At 60.8% G+C, this 17,154-nt stretch overlaps 1 protein-coding gene across 4 annotated transcripts in view; it reads right to left on the bottom strand.

The window, feature by feature from the left end:
* Positions 1-680: 680 nt before the first annotated feature.
* The window catches only part of GALNS (galactosamine (N-acetyl)-6-sulfatase), a 47,488-nt gene continuing 31,014 nt past the window's right edge, over positions 681-17,154 (bottom strand). For 2 of the 4 annotated variants that reach the window (XM_030924903.1, XM_030924905.1), the window contains 5 exons: positions 16,562-16,698; positions 15,345-15,447; positions 11,489-11,610; positions 6,264-6,381; positions 3,738-4,457 (listed from right to left, as the gene is read on the bottom strand). In XM_030924903.1, the coding sequence (XP_030780763.1) occupies positions 4,206-4,457; positions 6,264-6,381; positions 11,489-11,610; positions 15,345-15,447; positions 16,562-16,698 (732 nt within the window). In that variant the 3' untranslated portion in view covers positions 3,738-4,205. Of the gene's footprint in view, positions 1,372-1,431; positions 2,231-3,737; positions 4,458-6,263; positions 6,382-11,488; positions 11,611-15,344; positions 15,448-16,561; positions 16,699-17,154 lie in introns of those variants that run through there. The other 2 variants (XM_030924904.1, XM_010355549.2) reach the window with 2 other exon arrangements.

Raw genomic sequence — 17,154 nt, 5'->3', positions numbered from 1 at the left:
TCGGCTATTGGCCGAGATCCCCACGCTGCGCGCGGGAGGCTGGCGCGCGCGGGGTGGAGGAGGGCGTGAGGAAGGAGTCCAAGTAGCAGGAGGGCGGTGCAGGGCCCGGAGGGAGCAGCCCAGGGCAGAGGCGGCGGGCTTGGGCTGGACCGGCCGGGGGCGCTGGCCTCTCGCGGATGGATGGGCCCTGCCGTTGAGGTGGCTCTTCCCCGCCCGGACCTGGGGGAGAGAGGCCGGAAGGCGTGGCCAGGCCAGGGGGCGCATCCGCGATGGCAGAGGCCCTTCTGTCCGCCCGCAGAGGCCAGGTGACTCCTCAGCCTTGGGGTGGGGAGCTGTGAACCCCCTGGCCGCCCGAGGACTGGTACTCAGGGGGTTGCGTGAGGCACAACTCCCTCCAAACACAATTTCCTTTCAAAAAAATCCCCAGAGCTAAAATGCTTTTTGCTCTAGTCCAAGACTTTTATTCGTTTCGCAGCCTTTTTTTTTTTGAGACGGAGTCTCGCTCTGTCGCCCAGGGTGAAGTGCAGTGGCGTGATCTCAGCTCACTGCAAACTCCACCTCCTGGGTTCACGCCATTCTCCGGCCTCAGTCTCCTGAGTAGCTGGGACTACAGGCGCCCGCCACCACACCCGGCTAATTTTTTTGTATTTTTAGTAGAGACGGGGTTTCACCGTGTTAGCCAGGATGGCCCTGATCTCCTGACCTCGTGATTCACCCGCCTTGGACTCCCAAAGTGCTGGGATTACAGGCGTGAGCCACCGTGCCCAGCCCATCATTTCACAATTTTTCCAGTTCAGCTTTGGCCTGGCAGTTACTGCAGAAGGGAAAGCCCACTCAGTGGAAGGCAGCCCCCAGGAGCCTTCGGAGGGTGAAGGCCGGAGTCTGCGTGTGGCTGCTGGGGTCCCCATTCCAGGGCGAGTGGGGGACCCATCCTCTGATGCCAAGGGGCGTGGCAGCAGCTGCCTCGAAGTGTGCCATGGTCAGGGCTGGCAAGGCCTGGGGCCTGGGCTCCAGACCTCTAGGGAAGGTGCAAATGGAGGACCCTGATACCTTCACATCCCCACAGAAGCTGCCACATGAGCCGGTCCCACCGGGCCACGTGTGTTAGCTGCACTTAAGCCGTCCACATCCAGCCCAGGAGGCCTCGGCCTTCCTCTCCTTCTTCCTGATTCTGTCTCCCAGGTGGCCTGAGGGGGGCCTGGGGAGGGTTCAACACAGAATTGGCCCTGTCATCTCCTTCAACCCCGGGCTGTTGGGCTGGTGTGGGAACAGCAGGGAGCCCCGAGTCCTGCCCTTTGGCAAGGAATGCAGCGCTGGGCTCTGGAGAAGGTGGGAGGCGGCTGGAGCTGGGCGCCTGATCCTTGGCAGCTGCTGGGAAGGTATAAAAGGAAAATAAATCTTGGGACCCCAAAATCACTAAGCCGAGAAAAGTCAAGCTGGGAATTAGGCAAACCTGCCTCCTGTTTTATTTCTAAATAACATAGCTGCAATGATAAAGACTACATGCCTCCCTCATAATTAGTGCCCAAGGAAATTCCTTGTGGACAAAGGACAGACGGAACTGGAGGTCACCCCTCTGGGGCTCCCCTGAGACAAACGCTTATCTGATCGCTCCCCTCCCTTATTGTTAACATAAAAATGCGGATTCACTGGGCCAGACTCGATCATGTATTCAGTGGAAGGCTGGCCGAACCAATGTACGTCTTACACATACTGATCTTACGTCTCCCTAAGATGTAAAGGCAAACTGTACCCCCAGCCAACTCGGCCATGTGTTTCCAGGACCTCCTGAGGCTGTCACGGGCGCATCCTTAATAAACTTAATAAACTTTCTAAATTGACCGAGACCTGTCTCAGATATTTGGGGTTCACAAAAAGCGTGAGATGGCAGTGTTCTGAGGTCTGAGGCGCCGTGGGCGAGGAGGAGGGTCCTGAGATCTGAGGCGCCGTGGGCGAGGAGGAGGGCCGAGCACACTCCAGGGTCAGGTCCTGGGCAGGTGGAGTCGTGCAGTCCCCGTGTCTGCAGGTGCCGTCTGTCTGGCCTGGGCAGGGTCGGGAGAGCACCGAGGCCAGAGCCGTCCTCCCCCCGGGCACTTGCAGAGCCAACCGGAGATTCCAGGCCTGACCTGGGTCCACGCAGGTGCTAGTGGGACCAGAGGCACTTCTTGGGAATGGACTCTGGAGGTGTCAGACACTTCCCTAACTTTTCACAGCCCGGGGGTGCCCAGTTCTGGGAAATGAAAATTGAGAAAAACATGCAGTTATTCCAAGCTCCTGTGGGCCCAGCAGCAGCACTCTGTTGTTCTGTTTGGAGACAGTCTCGCTCTGTCACCCAGGCTGGAGTTCAGTGGCGCGATCTCGGCTCACTGCAACCTCTGCCTTCCGGGTTCAAGCAATTCTCCTGCTTCAGCCTCCCGAGTAGCTGCTGGGATTACAGGCATGGCTATAATCCATGCCTGGCTAATTTTTGTATTTTTAGTAGAGACGGGGTTTCACCATCTTGACCAGGCTGGTCTTGAACTCCGGACCTTGTGATCCACCTGCCTTGGCCTCCCAAGGTGCTGGGATTACAGGTGTGAGCCCCCACGCCCTGCCATTTATTTATTTATTTATTTATTTATTTATTTATTTATTTATTTATTTTTTGAGACGGAGTCTCGCTCTGTCACCCAAGCTGGAGTGCACTGGCCAGATCTCAGCTCACTGCAAGCTCTGCCTCCCGGGTTCACGCCATTCTCCTGCCTCAGCCTCTCGAGTAGCTGGGACTACAGGCGCCCGCCACCTCGCCCGGCTAGTTTTTTGTATTTTTTAGTAGAGACGGGGTTTCACCGTGTTAGCCAGGATGGTCTCGATCTCCTGACCTTGTGATCCGCCCGCCTCGGCCTCCCAAAGTGCTGGGATTACAGGCTTGAGCCACCGCGCCCGGCCCATTTATTTATTTTTAACAGAAACAAGGGTTCCCCATGTTGGCCAGGCTGGTCTCAAACTTCTGACCTCAGGTGATCCGCCTGCCTTGGCCTCCCAAAGTGCTGGAATTACAGGCGTGAGCCACCACGCTTGGTCTTGAGCAGTTTTGATGTGTCCCCTGCCCAGTCCAATCCCCAACTCCCATCTAATTGGCCTCAGTGTGGAGGCCACCTCAGTCCAGGCGGGCAGCTACACAGACGCCTCCCCAGGAATCATGGGAACTTGGGAGACGGCGCCCTCCCGACTCAGCCTCTCAGCTCTGAAGAGGCTGCTGTTGGAGGAGTGAGAACTTGGCGGGGAAGTCCCGGGTGTGGGGGATGCAGCTGCCAAGTGGCTGAGGGCCTCTGTGTGGCCAGCGGTGTTAGAAAGGCCCACCCTGAGCCTCCCAACTCATCACCCTCTCCTGCAGCTTCAGCTTCTCAAGAAGCCTTTTCCAGGGAGGAGCCAGTCCCTACTGCGCTGCTGGGCTCAGTTCAGTGTGGCACTGAGCGGAGCCTGCACCCCTCCATCGCCTGGGTGTGTGTGGACCTCACAGCGCAGCCCCACTTAGTGGAAGCCTTGCTTGGTGGGAGGGCACTTTTTTTTTTGTTTTTGCGACGGAGTCTCGCTCTGTCGCCCAGGCTGGAGTGCATGGCCAGATCTCAGCTCACTGCAAGCTCTGCCTCCTGGGTTTACGCCATTCTCCTGTCTCAGCCTCCCGAGTAGCTGGGACTACAGGCGCCCGCCAATTCGCCCAGCTAGTTTTTTGTATTTTTTAGTAGAGACGGGGTTTCACCGTGTTAGCCAGGATGGTCTCGATCTCCTGACCTCGCGATCCACCCGTCTCGGCCTCCCAAAGTGCTGGGATTACAGGCTTGAGCCACCGCGCCCGGCCAGTGGGAGGGCACTTTTCCTGGCAACAGAAAGGGAGACTTATGCCCCTAAGAGGAGCCTTCTTGGCTGAAATGGGTGCAGTTTGGTTCTGTGTCTCCATCCAGGCCACCTCTGTGCCACGTCAGATGCCGCATGGCCCTGAGGGCACTTTCCCGTCGGGACAGACTTTGAATTCTGGGTGCTGCTCAATCAGAGGACTAAGGACGCTCTCCAGCCCTGGGCAGCAGCAGGCATGCCACATGAGTGTCCCTGCCCCCTTGGCCACCAGAGCAGGGGTGGGCTTGGGTGAGGAGGTTGCTCCCAAACTCCAGGGGCAGCAGAGGCAGCCACAGGGTATGTGTGAGTCTGCGTTTCTCAAAGGCTGCTCAGCTGTCCCAGGAGCAGGGGTCCAGGTGGCCAGACTCCCTCTCCTCTGTGTCAGAGACACCACTGAGCCCCTCGGCTGGGGCTGGCCTGCAGTTGGTGGGGACAGAGGGCAGGGAAGGGGTGAGGAGGGCAAGTGGCCCCCAGGCTTCACACGCGTGCCTGTGCATCTCCTCCATGGCTCTGCTCACGGTGGCGTCTGGGCCCCTCAGACCCCAGTGGCTCAGCTCGCCAGGTTGGCACCACTTTTCCCCCTGCAGAGGGCACAGATGTGGAGGTGGCGGCAGTTCCCCCAGTGCCCAGGAGATGGCAGCAGCAGCCAGGCTGTGCGCCCCCCTCCCCTGCCCTGGGCCCGGTCTCCATGGCTGGTGTGGCCTGCACCAGTGGAGCCATTGCAGCCTGGGTCGCAGAAGCACGGACTGCGATTGGGTGTGGAAGGCTTCTGCCCAGGGATCCTCCACGGCTGGTGGCCCTGGGCTCCTGGGGCCCGAGACTCAGGGGTCCTGAGACAGGGACCTCCCTGCTCCACTGCTGAGTGCAGAGGCAGGGATGCCAACTGCCCAGGTCCCTTGGAAGGAAGGGCCCTGAATATCTTCCTATGAAACTTGCCAAGCACCCCCGCTAGCCCCCCAACTAACGGAGGTGGCCCTGCCCCGCCCAGTCCTAAATGACCCCTGCAGGGTGGACCCTCCCTGGGCAGGAACAAGGCCATCTGCCCTCCATGGTCCTCATTGCTGGGAGGTGCTGATGTCCGGCGCTCTCCTGTTCCATCTGCCGGCCCACGCTGTGGCTCCCTGGCTGTGCAGAGCCACCACCTTCCTTCCCACGTCACGGCAGGTACCCAGCGGCTCCCATGCGGCAGCCAGATCCTTTGGCCCACACAGCAGGAGCCCAGGCTGAAGGCTGCAGCTGCCCCGGGGTCCCGAGCTCCTGCGGTTTCACTTGGCGGATCCAGGGGCTGTGGGCAGCCACGCTCAGCCCACGTAAACAGGTAAGTGGTGGCTCAGGGGCCTGGAGGCTGGGTTTGGCCATCTCCACTGTGCTCTGTGAGCTCTGGGCACCCAGGAGTGACACTGCAGACCTGTGTGTGGCCCGTTTCTGCCGACTGGAGTGAAGGCTGCACATGTCCCATCTGAAGGAGCTGTGAAGGCCTTCCCTGCTGGGACCCACATCAGCTGTGCTGGGAAAAAGGCCTTTGCGGCCACTGCACACTCAGGATGGCTGGGCCGTCCACACCCCACCCTAGGGGACCCCCAAACAGGGGACAGAGAAGCTGCTCCCAAGAGGCCCTGACTGCGGCCCCCAGGTCTGGACAAGGAGACGCATCGTTTGTCTTGAACAGACTTCAGTGGAACTCTGGAGGCCCATCTGTGCTTGCGTGTCTGGCCGATGCTGGTGTGATTAGGCCGTTTCTCCATTGGAGGTGAACATGGCCTGGTCTCGTCAGGCCGCAAGGAGACGCTGCTCTGGGTGACTGAGTGGGATCAGGTCTGACACGAAGGTCCCTGGGGCTGGCCCAGCATGAAGGAGGCACAATGGGAACCTCGCAGGCGGGTCCTGGGGCCGCCACCACTCACAGTGCAGCACCAGTCCGCCCGGGACCCAGCAGCAGTGCCGTTCCTGCCTCAGTGCCTGCAGAGCCTGGGGATTCGGGTGTCACCACAGGGCCCCCCAAGGAGAAGCTGCCCGTGTGGGAGTCAAGGACCAGGGGACCCCGGCCCCTCTCATGCTCCCTGCTGTCCCCCAGTGACCACCTGTGGGGCGCAGGAGAGGGATCTTGGAGCTCCCCAGTCTCAGCTCAGCCAGGCAGAGGCCCGAGTGGCTGGATGTGGACCTGCGGCTGCCCTGGTGCAGTGTTGTTCTGGTCCCCGAGTCGCTCGGCTCCAGCTCCCTGAATCCTGGACGCCACCACGTGTGCTCTGAGGCACGAGGGCCTTACCACTGATGGAGGCAGGGAAGAGCCCCTACCCCCGCCCTGTGCTGGCCACCGTTCATCCTGGGGCCCCAGGTGGGTGGCTGCGGCCCTGACAGAGATGGCCGCCTACATACCAGCCACTTACCATGACTGCCCAGTTGCACACGTTGAGCTGGGGCTGCCCGGGGACCAAGGCCTCCTGGTGCTGCTGGACGACCGAGGTGATCCTGCTGAGGGCCTCCTGGTACTCAGCGCTGGCAAAGCTGGGGACAGAGAGCTCTGGTCACATGGCTATGGCTGCAGGGGTGCGCCTGGGGCCGACAGTGAAGGACAGGGAGGGGCTGGCCTGGAAAGGCTGAGGCTTCCGGGGTCTAATGGGCCGAGAACCACAGTGGGCAGTCACTGTGGACCACGTGCTCAAGCCTGCAGCGCCCCAGGCCTTGCTAGGACAGACAGCAGGCACCTGAGCCATCCTCTGCCCTCAGACTCACGGGCAACAGAGGAAATGAAGGCTCGGGAGGCCAAGCGCTGGCAGAGAGGCTGTGAGCAGAACCGTCCCGTCCTGTCCCCACCAGGGTGACCTGCCTGTGACCAGGACCTGGGACGTGTAGGCTGGGACCTGTGTGTGGGTCTCCCCAGTACTCGCTACTATGTAAACATTTACAAATACGACACAAACTTGTTTCATTACAAAAGCAACGTCATCCTATTGCCCAAAAAAAGCGGGAAATGGAGGGGAACGGCGTCTGTGGTTCTAAAATTCCAATGCAAGCACGCGGAGTGTTCGGATTCCTTTCATTTTCACGAAGGTACGATTATACAACTCGACGAGGTGCCGTGAGGGCCGCAGTTTGCAATGCTGTGAATCTAGGGTCCATGGCACTGTCATGCCGGGCTCTGAGGACATCTGCAGAGATGATGCTTTTTCACCATCTTCAATCACTTCTAATATCGCCAACATGCACGTGAACAGACACCTGCCACCACTGTCATCGTGGAGATGCAGGGAGGAACCTCCACGAGTGTGAGGCTGAAGCCAGAGCTTGTCACTGCCCAGGCCAGCAGCCGCGTTGCTGCTGGTGGGGACGCGGACTGGAGCAGCCACTCTGGAAGGCGGTGTGGCAGCTCCTCACAAAGCTAGAGATGGGGTTACCAGGTGAGCCAGCTCCCCTCCTGATGGCCGCACCTGTCCAGGCCCAGCACCTCCTGGGAGGTGAGCGCAGACTCACCTAAGCCCAGTCTCTCTGCCCTGGACCCTCACCAGGCTGTGAGAACTGGTTTTTAGCTCCAGAACCTTCCGTAAAAACGAGGTTTCACACAGAAGCTGCATGCAAAAGGGGTGGGGATGTGCCCCCCTCCCCACCCCCACCCCCTGCCCCAGCCTCTTTCTGCTCCATCCACCCACTCCCTGCTGAGGCCTCAGGCCTGGGGTTGCATCAGAGGACGACCTCCAGGAGAGCTGGGGTCCTTCAGGGCTCCCCGCTTGGTGCCCGCGGAGATGCCTGTCATGGTCCCAGCCTGGGCTTCATACCGCATCCCTGAGCACAGCTCCCGCCGCCCCTCCTGCAGGCAGCCTGGTGGCAGGGTCCATTTTTAATCCAGGAGGGCCTCAGGTGCATTTCTGTTTTTGCAGGATTCTGTGGCCAAATACTTGTGGTTGAGAAGCGGTGAGAACTGCACCCGCACCTCCTGACCACCTGCACCTCCTGATGGCGAGTGTCCCTGAAGGCCCGGCCTGGCTTGTTGCTTTAATCTTGTTTATTTCATTTAGTTTTTAGAGACAGGATCTTGCTCTGTTACCCAGGCTGGAGTGGTGAGAAGACGGCTCACTGCAGCCTTTGACCTTCCAAGGCTCAGGCTCAAGCCATCTTCCTGCCTCAGTCTTTGGCCTTCCGGGCTCAAGCCACCTTCCTGCCTCAGTCTTTGGCCTTCCGGGCTCAAGCTCAAGCCATCTTCCTGCCTCAGTCTCTTGAGCAGCTGGGACCATAGATCACCATGCTTGGCTAATTTCAATTTTTACTATTATTTTTGAGAGAGAGTCTTGTTGTTGCCCAAGCTGGAGTGCAGTGGCGCACGGTCTCGGCTCACTGCAAGCTCCGCCTCCCGGGTTCACGCCATTCTCCTGCCTCAGCCTCCTGAGCAGCTGGGACTACAGGCACCCGCCACCGTGCCCAGCTAATTTTTTGTATTATTTTTAGTAGAGACTGGGCTTTCACTGTGATAGCCAGGATGGTCTCGATCTCCTGACCTAGTGATCTGCCTGCCTCGGTCTCCCAAAGTGCTGGGATTACAGGTGTGAGCCACCGCGCCCGGCCTTACCATTATTAACTTTTTTTGAGACAGAGTCTCGCTCTGTTGCCCAGGCTGGAGTGCAGTGGTACAATCTCGGTTCACTGCAAGCTCTCCCTCCTGGGTTCACGCCATTCTAGTGCCTCAGCCTCCCAAGTAGCTGGGACTATAGGCACCTGCCACCGCACCTGGCTTTTTTGTATTTTTAGTAGAGACAGCGTTTCACCATGTTGGTCAGGCTGGTCTCGAGCTCCTGACCTCGTGATCCGCCTGCCTAGCCTCCCAAAGTGCTGGAATTACAGGCGTGAGCCACTGTGCCCGGCCTTAATATTTTATTTTCTGTATCAGTGAGGTCTTGCTATGTTGCCCAGGCTGGTCTCAAACTCCTGGGCTCAAGTGATCCTCCTACCTCGGCCTCCCAAAGTGCTGGGATCACAGGTGTGAGTGACCATACCTGGCCCTGTCTTTTTTTTTTTTTTTTGATACGGAGTCTTGCTCTGTCGCTCAGGCTGGAGTACAATGGTGTGATCCCGGCTCACTGCAACCTCTGCCTCCTGGGTGCAAGCAATTCTTCTGTCTCACCTTCTCAAGTAGCTGGGATTACCGGCACCCACCACATCCAGCTAATTTTTTGTATTTTTGGTAGAGATGGGATTTCACCATGTTGGCCAGGCTGGTCTCAAACTCCTGACCTCAGGTGATCGACCCACCTCAGCCTCCCAAAGTGCTGGGATTACAGCCGTGAGCCATGGCGCCCGGCCACCCATCTTATTTAGAGAGGCTCCCAGAAAAGCAACATGTGTGTCTGTGTCTGAGAAGCACCCCAGGGTGAATGAGGCTGTGTCATGGGTATCTGACCTCAGGGATAGTGGTTCTCAAAGGCATGGCTGACAGCTGCCTCCTTGTAACCCCCTCGGGAAAGCTGTGCCTGCTGCCTGGGTTTGCTTTAAACTAACCTGTGAGGGCGGGGCTGGGTGGCTGTGGTGGGGGGTGGGACTGTCTGCTCTGGCCTGGCTGGAGGGGCTCCAGCAAATGCAAGTTGGGGAGCAGCAGCCCCAAGAATCCCCCTGTGGATGCCAATCACACCCAGTGGACGCGAGGGGGCACTGCCATCGAGGCTTTCACCTCAGGTGGTCCCTGGAGCGACCAGGCTGTGGGGGGTGTGGCGGGCACCGGTGTGGCCAGCAGCTTGTTCTGTGTAACTGGGGCCTGCCATCTGCTCCCCATGGTCCCCCTGGGATGGCGCTTCCAGCCAGGGGGCTGTTGGCTCCTCAGTGACTTCCACGGGCACCGGGGCTCCCAGACGGTACCTCCAGCTCCACAAAGCCCCAGGCTCCAGGCTCCCCATGGTTTGTGGTGATCATGAGTCCCCGGGGGCTTCTGTCTCTGCGAGTGCCCGGCACCCCCACGACAAATGGCCATGAGATGGGCTTAAAACAGTAAACTGCAGACGCCGGCCCCTCGCTGTCCAGAGGTTGGGCTGAAACCAAGGGCCTCAGGGCCACGCACCCCTGGAGGAACTGGGGCTCCTTCCTGCCTCTTCCAGCTTGTGGCCCCAGGTGAGCCCAGGCTGGTGGCGCTCCGTCCAGTCCCCGCCTCGTCCCCTGTGCCCTTCACCCGTGTCTGTGTCTCCTCCCTCTGGACTCACGGCACTTGGCCTTGGACCCAGGGCCACCTGCTCCAGGACGACCCCAGCTCCACCCGTGCCTTAATCACAAGGCAAAGGCCCTACTTCCCTTCAGGCCAAGCTGGGAGGTGTGGGTGGCCCTGTCCACTCCAGGCTCCGTGCTGCCTTCCCGCAGTCACCATCCTGGGCTTCTGAGCTGGACGCTCGGTGGAGGAGAGGTGCTGCTGAGGAAGTACCCAAATGGTCCGAGGGCATGGGAGGGGCTCCAGCCCAGGAACCTCAGCGCAGGCTCAGCCCCGTGGCAAGGCGGTTGCCCCGTCCAGAGGGTGCAGGAGCCTCGAGCCACCTTGGCAGTGGTGCTGCCACCCTCGGTCCTGTACTGCTCTCTGCTGCCTCCCACTGGCCCTACGCAAACCCAGGACCCCTGGTAAGCAGAGAACCGCCTGGGCAGAGAGCAACTGCTGTGCTCGAGCCTGGCTCTGCCTCTGCCCAGCCACTCCCCTGAAGCTCCTGGGTCTGCCCAGGACCAACCCGACAGGGCAGAAGTGCCGGAAACGCACGTGCCCAGAACCCCAGACCTCAGCAGGGACTGGGGCCTGCTCATCCTGCTCGGTGAGGTGGAGACGCCTCCAGGTAGGCCTAGCCCAAGGAGACAGCTTTGGACAAAAAAAAAAAAGGAAGCCAGAGAGGGGTCTCCAGCCAAGCATTGGGGCCTCTGTGTCGCCCCTAAGGAGCTGCCAGAGGGCACGTGGGTTTGGAACTGGCGACTGTGACCCTCGAGACTCCCAAGGGTAAGGGGAGGGCTTCCCCCCTGAAAGCTGGCAGGCAACGGCACAGGCTCCGGCATCCTCGATGGGGTGAGGACAAGGCCCAGAGAGCAGAGGATGGAGCTGGGGCTGGCAGCTTTCTGCCATTCCTCCTGCTGGCCCCAGGGCCTCGACACCTCCTCTCTGGCCTCAGCCATCCCCAAAGGCAGTTCAGAGTCGGGGACACATCACTGGGGGCTGGGTGGACGGTGGCACAGAAGTGGGGAGACCACCAGGGTGGGCAGGAGCAGGCACCCTGAGAGGAAGGCAGGCCACCAAGCATGTGTGGGCACCAACAGCAAGAGGAGACACAGGCACAGGGAGGCGGTGGGCAGGGTGCAGAGGGGCTCCGTCCCTGTGGAGCCTGCATTTGGGGGAGTCCGGCTGGGCATGGGGAGGCGGCGGGCAGGGTGCAGAGGGGCTCCGTCCCTGTGGAGCCTGCGTTTGGGGGAGTCGGGCTGGGCACGGGGAGGCAGCGGGCAGGGTGCAGAGGGGCTCCGTCCCTGTGGAGCCTGCATTTGGGGGAGTCCGGCTGGGCACGGGGAGGCGGCGGGCAGGGTGCAGAGGGGCTCCGTCCCTGTGGAGCCTGCATTTGGGGGCGTGTGGCTGGCACTGCCCTGGCAGTCAGGAGGCCCTGAACTGACTTACCTCAGGGGGAACCTCTCCCCTGGGTCCCGTCCCAGGTGGAAGATCAGGGGCAGCTTCGTGTGGTCTTCCAGGTTGTGAGTGGTGACCCCTGAAACGTTCTGCCCAGGGCAGAAATCAATGCCCTGCAATGAGAACAGGAGGAAAGGTGTGTCCTGGAGCCCCTGACTGCAGCTGTGAGGGACCTCGTCTGCCTGTGTCCTGGAGCCCCTAACTGGGGGCTGTGGGGGGCCTTGTCTGCCTGTGCCTAGCAGTGTCCCTGGTACTCAGCATGGTGCAGGGCACTGGCTGAACGCTGAAGGACTACTGGGCCTGTAAGCATCCTGTGGAGGAGGTGAAGCCACCCACTCTGGACCCCCGAGATGCGTAGCTGGCATGCCTCGCGTACCCTGTTTTCATGTATCCCTCGCCTTTGTGGGGCAGGTGAGTGTCTTTAAAACACCTTAGCCAGCCTCACATCTGGACAGCCACTAATTTCATGGAGGAATGCCCCTTTTAACACCCCACTCTCTGCTGGGGATGGGAGGGAGGGCCTGCCCTGGGAGAAGAGAGAGCCACAATGCTCAGAATCCCTATAGAAACCCTGACACAGGGAGGAGCAGGACCAACACCTGAAAGGCAAGAGAAAACACAGAAAACAGAAACAGACCCAGGGAGTTGACGCAGATTCACACGCTCAAGAAGGGCGAGGATTTCACAGTAACCACAATTCTCTCTCTGCTGCCCCCCGGGCTCCCTGATTCGGGAAGGGGAGGTATGCCTCTAATATTCCCAGAAGGGGTGCTGCAGGCCAAGGCGTTCATCCGAGGACTGTGCCATGGGCTCCAGCAGCCGGGAGACTGGGCCACTGTGTGCAGGGATCCCTTAAGCCTTGAGCCAGGGTGGGCTGGGGCAAGTGCAGCCGAGCTGCTTGCCTCTGGCACCAGTGACTGAGCAGCTCCTGTGGGCATCAGCCATCTGACAAGCAAACTGTCTCCTAGCACGTGGCGTGTGTCTGGGAGGGACAGCTGGTCAGGGGAGAAGACCATGTTCTGCTTTTCAGTGGAGCAGGGAGGTTAGAAGTCCATGCAATTCCACTGATGTGCCCTGGGCTGCAGATTCCCGAGTCCACGGCTGGAAACCGAGGGCCGCGCTCAGCGTGGCTCAGGGCAGCAGTGGACGCGAAAGTGGCACCACAGTGGGCAGTGTTGTGGCCTCCCGGATAGACAGCATGTGTGGATGGACAGCGGGAGGAACTGCCGCACTCCACAGGAAGATGCTGGCAGGTAATGGGGAAGCATCTCAGTCAAGACACACGACATGACTTACAGCCGGGACACAAGTCAGATAAGCTGTTTAATCAAGACCCGGCTGATGCATGCAGATTCCTCTCTCACGGCTGTGTTCCGAGGGAGACTTCGCCCTGGGGGCACCACAGCAGAGCCAGCCATCGCTCTGCACCTCTTCCTCCTCACTGAGCCAGCACCGAGTGCCAGGCACTGGGCATGTATGGTGGGGTGCAGGCAGGGGCCTGGGAGTCAGGACTGACTTTTAAAAAGAGAGGTAGGAGGGGGAGGGATGATCCCGTAGAAAGGCAGACGCTTGGGGATTTGGTGAGGAAAGGCCGAGGGTCTCGCGGATCGGCCTGACCTCTCCTGCTTCCCACTCTGTGGCCGCAGCAGCCGCTGCAGTGGGGGATGTGCATGGCCCCGGTGCTCCTCTGGGTGACCGCCGCATCCTCTGCACACCTTGTACTTGCCAGGCACCAGTTCTCTCAACAAACACAGCACCGAGGACCCACTGGGATGTGACAGTGTGTGGCGAGCACAGCAGCCAGGGCTGCCCACCGCACACGGCTCAAGGGCCTGCGGCGAGGAAGGCATTCAGGTTTGGGAACCCAGGGCAGGGCCTGTACTCTGCTGGCAGAGAAACCAGGCACCATGCAGGAGCAACTGGTCCAATGGCTGCGGTGGTCTCCAGTGGATCTGACAGCAGCAAGGAACTAACTCTGAACTATTCGACCCAAATGATGGAGGGGCGAGGACCCTGGGGCCCCCAAGGGCTTCCTGCTGGGCACATCTCTCCCTTGGGAGCAAATCCACAGACAGCCCTTCGCCAGCTCTGGGGATGCCAGGTCCCACCGCACGGTATCACCAGGAGGTGACCACACTGTTGTGCACACCTGGTAGGTGCTCCCAGACAGAGCTGCAGCCTCAGCCCGGCGACAGTGCTAAGGCCCAGCACAGCTCTGCCCAGGAAGGCAGGGACATCGGGCACGGAGCTGTTCTATGATGCAGGTGTCTCCACGAGGGCCCCAGGGAGAACTGGAGTAAGTACATCTTATAAGTAAGTACATCTGTCCCAGAACAGGTGAGTTCACTACCGACGACCACGCTCTGCCTACGGCCATGAGGCCAACGCCTGGGCCCTCAGGACCGCGGCGTCTGCCATGTTGCCCAGCCCCGGGCCCTCAGGACCATGGCGCCTGGTGTCAGGGGCAGCCCCCAGTACTCTCCAGGGAGCGGAGTGACACGGTTAACAGCCTCCCTGCCTGCCGGTGCTGGGGGGCTTCTCCTGATGTTTTCTGAGCCCCTGCACAAACATGTTCCAGCAAGGACTGGCATGCGAGCGAGACCCAGGCTGCATCAGCGGCGAGTCTGCCTGCAAAACCTTCCAGACTTTTACAGGCGCTGACAGGAGCCTGGGAGGCTCAGCCCGGGGGCTCTGGGTGCCATTCTGGGTGCAACCCGTCCTCTCTGGACACCAACTTGGGCAAAAGCGGGGCTCACTGACCTTGTCCAAAGAAGGCCAATGACAGGGACCCCATAGAGGACCCTGGAGAGGGTGAGGGGTTGCGTGTGTGACAGTCGGGGACCAGCCCTCCTTCCAGAGGGTTCCACGCACTGCCTGCCTCCAGGTAGCCAGGAAGTACCCATGGTGCTCACTAGAGCAGCCCTGAGAAACCCTGGGAGTCTGGAGAAGGGCAGATCTCGGAGAGGGCCGGGGGACCGATGCCCAGGACGGCCCTTGCAGGCGGCAGTGTTGGGTAAAACCCGAAAAAAGAGTGGGTGCAGGGCCTGCACAGGGTGGGGAGAGGTAGAAAACACTCCTGGACACTGGTGCCCTCCAGGTGCTGCCCCGTGAGCGGCTTCACTCCTCAGCCTGGGTGCTCAGATCTCAGCTCCAGTCCTCACCTCTAATCTTTAGATTTTCCATTAAACTAAATGATTTTCTTCCCAATTAAGGCAGATTAGCAGGGGGTTCATATCTTAAGACTTTGATGCTGGGAGTGAGTGGGGCTGAGACCGACCGCTCAGGAGGGCGTGGGGGATGCTGGAGCGTGGGGATTAGCAGGGGCCAGAGAAGGCCCTGGGGAGGCAGCAGGAGGCTCAAGGCGGGGGCTCGTGGGAGAAAGTCTGGCACTGACAATACTGGGGTAGCCTGGGGTGGCAGGAGCCCCAGGCCCTGTGCGTGTGGCGTGTCACCCTCCCACGCTGGGGGCTGCTGTGGTGACGCCAAGGCTATGGCCCCCATGTAGCACCCGGGCCAAGCAGGCCACACCCCTGTCGCCTCTAGCCTGGGGTGTGGGCGAGGCTCAGGTGCCCCGGCAGGATGGAGAGGCCCATGGGGGCCACCTGACCAGGGTCTGGGCCGGGCTTGCAGCTGTGCCGTGGGGCTGCTGTGTCATCATGCGGGGCAGGAAAAGGTCCCTCCCTCACCTCCAACCTGCCACACCCCAGGCCACGCAGAGGAGGCTGTGGAGGGGGTGGGGCTCCTGCCTGTCTCACCCTCCTGTGCCTCCCCAAGGACGGCACTCAGGGGCCACGTCTGGATAGAGATGGGGGCAGCTCCGCCCGCGCCCAGGTCCCGAGCCCCGTACCTGTCTGAAGTTCTCCCAGGAGTTGGTCCAGGTCCAGAAGTGAGCCTTGTGCTGCCCGAGGGTGGTCGCCATCAGTGTGTCACCGCGGTAATAGAAGACGGGCCTGTCGGATGGGAGGGGAGGACCATGTAACGATGGAAAGGACATGCTGGGTCCACCTGGGGGCTCCGGGCCGTCGTCAGTGGCTCATGCCTCCGCGTGAGGTCTTGGTTGATACTTTACAAAGATGATCGAAATGTGAAAAGGCCTGTAAGGTGGCCGGGGCTGGGCTGCTTGGGCATCCCCTCATTGCTGGTCCTTGGTGAGGCCAGGCCAGGCCCTGGGGAGGGTGGGCAGGCCAGAGGAAAGCGGGTGGCATGGGGTCTCCGGACCACGCTGGGCCTGCGAGGCAGGAACGGGGAGTGGGGGATGCAGCCGGGCACCGTCTCTCCCCACAGTGACCAAGCACTTGTGCCAGGTCCTGAGAGGGGACAAGTGAGCACACCCCCTCTATCCTACCCCGGAAAGCCGGAGGAGGCAGCTGCCTTGGGCCATCCCCACCTTCTGTTTCCCCTCAAGCCTTTGGAATAATCCTCATCCCTTCAGGGCCGCCTAGGAAACGTGGTTTGAGTGAAATGGTGGCTGCTCTCAGGAGTAGGAAATGGACTTTGGACACCAAGGATTTAGACAGAAGTTAAGAGCCGGACGAGCCGAGCCGTGGACTTGGCAGAGCAGCGACTCAGGTGGAAGGAAACTACAGGAAGCCATGGGGCACTGAAAACCAGGCGGGGCAGGGAAGAGGGGTGGGGTGGGCAGGGGCGGCATGGGCCCGGGTACAGGCAGGGATGAGGCCCCTCTCCTGGCCTCGCCCTCCCTCCTAAGGCTTTCCTGAAAGCCAGGGCCTTGCTGTGCTTGGACTTTCCCAGGGTGGCTCCCGCCCCACAGGCAGGTCCCCAGGTTCTCTCATCACAGGCCCGCCTCCTTCAGCACTGGGCACAAGCACGCCTGTGTCCGGAATGACGGGCAGCTGGGCCTGGGGGTCGCCAGGGTGGCTCCCGCCCCACAGGCAGGTCCTCAGGTCCTCTCGTCACAGGCCCCCCGCCTCCTTCAGCACTGGGCACCCCACGCCTGTGTCCGGAATGAGGGGGCAGCTGGGCTTGGGGGTCACACCTGATCAGCAGCTCTGGGCTTCACCACTTGGATCCGGGGGAAGGGGCCGGGGCAGTTCTAGCACTAACCTGTCCATCAGCCGGCCCTGCAGGAGGGCGGGGAGGAGATTGAGGCCATCAATGGCCCTGTCTCTGGGCGGTGTCAGGCCCGCAAGCGCCAGGCTGGTGGTGAAGAGGTCCATGATGCTGCCCAGCTGGTGGCTCACCTGAAACACACGGCAGCAATGCGCTCAGGGCACTCTGCCCTGACCCGACGGGGCTGGGGGCCAATCTCCGGGGGGACGTGAGCCCCGCTGCCCAGTTGGGTCTACAGATACGCACACATGCGCACATGCCCATGGCAGGGACTGAGCGGAGCCACAGGCCTGTGAGTGGCAGAAGGGCCTCAAACCAGGCCTCAAAGACCCCAGAGCCAGGCCATGTCGTCACTCCCTGGCAGCCTCCTCTGCCCCTGTGGATCAGATGAAAGGAGAATCACAGCCCTGCCAGTGACATGCCACGAGGTCCCACCTGTCTGGAGAGGACTGCCTCGCGCTAACACTGAAAGCCCTAACGCCACCGTGAGCCCTGCCCCTTAAGTCAGAGAAGCAGGTGGAGGAAATCCAGGCGTGGAGGGGCAGCTGAGGCTGGACAGGAGCACCTCTGAGTGGCTGTGGCGGGGA

Source organism: Rhinopithecus roxellana, chromosome 20 (assembly GCF_007565055.1).
Source record: "Rhinopithecus roxellana isolate Shanxi Qingling chromosome 20, ASM756505v1, whole genome shotgun sequence".
Lineage (NCBI taxonomy): Eukaryota > Metazoa > Chordata > Mammalia > Primates > Cercopithecidae > Rhinopithecus > Rhinopithecus roxellana.
This window is presented reverse-complemented; position numbering and strand designations above follow the sequence as displayed.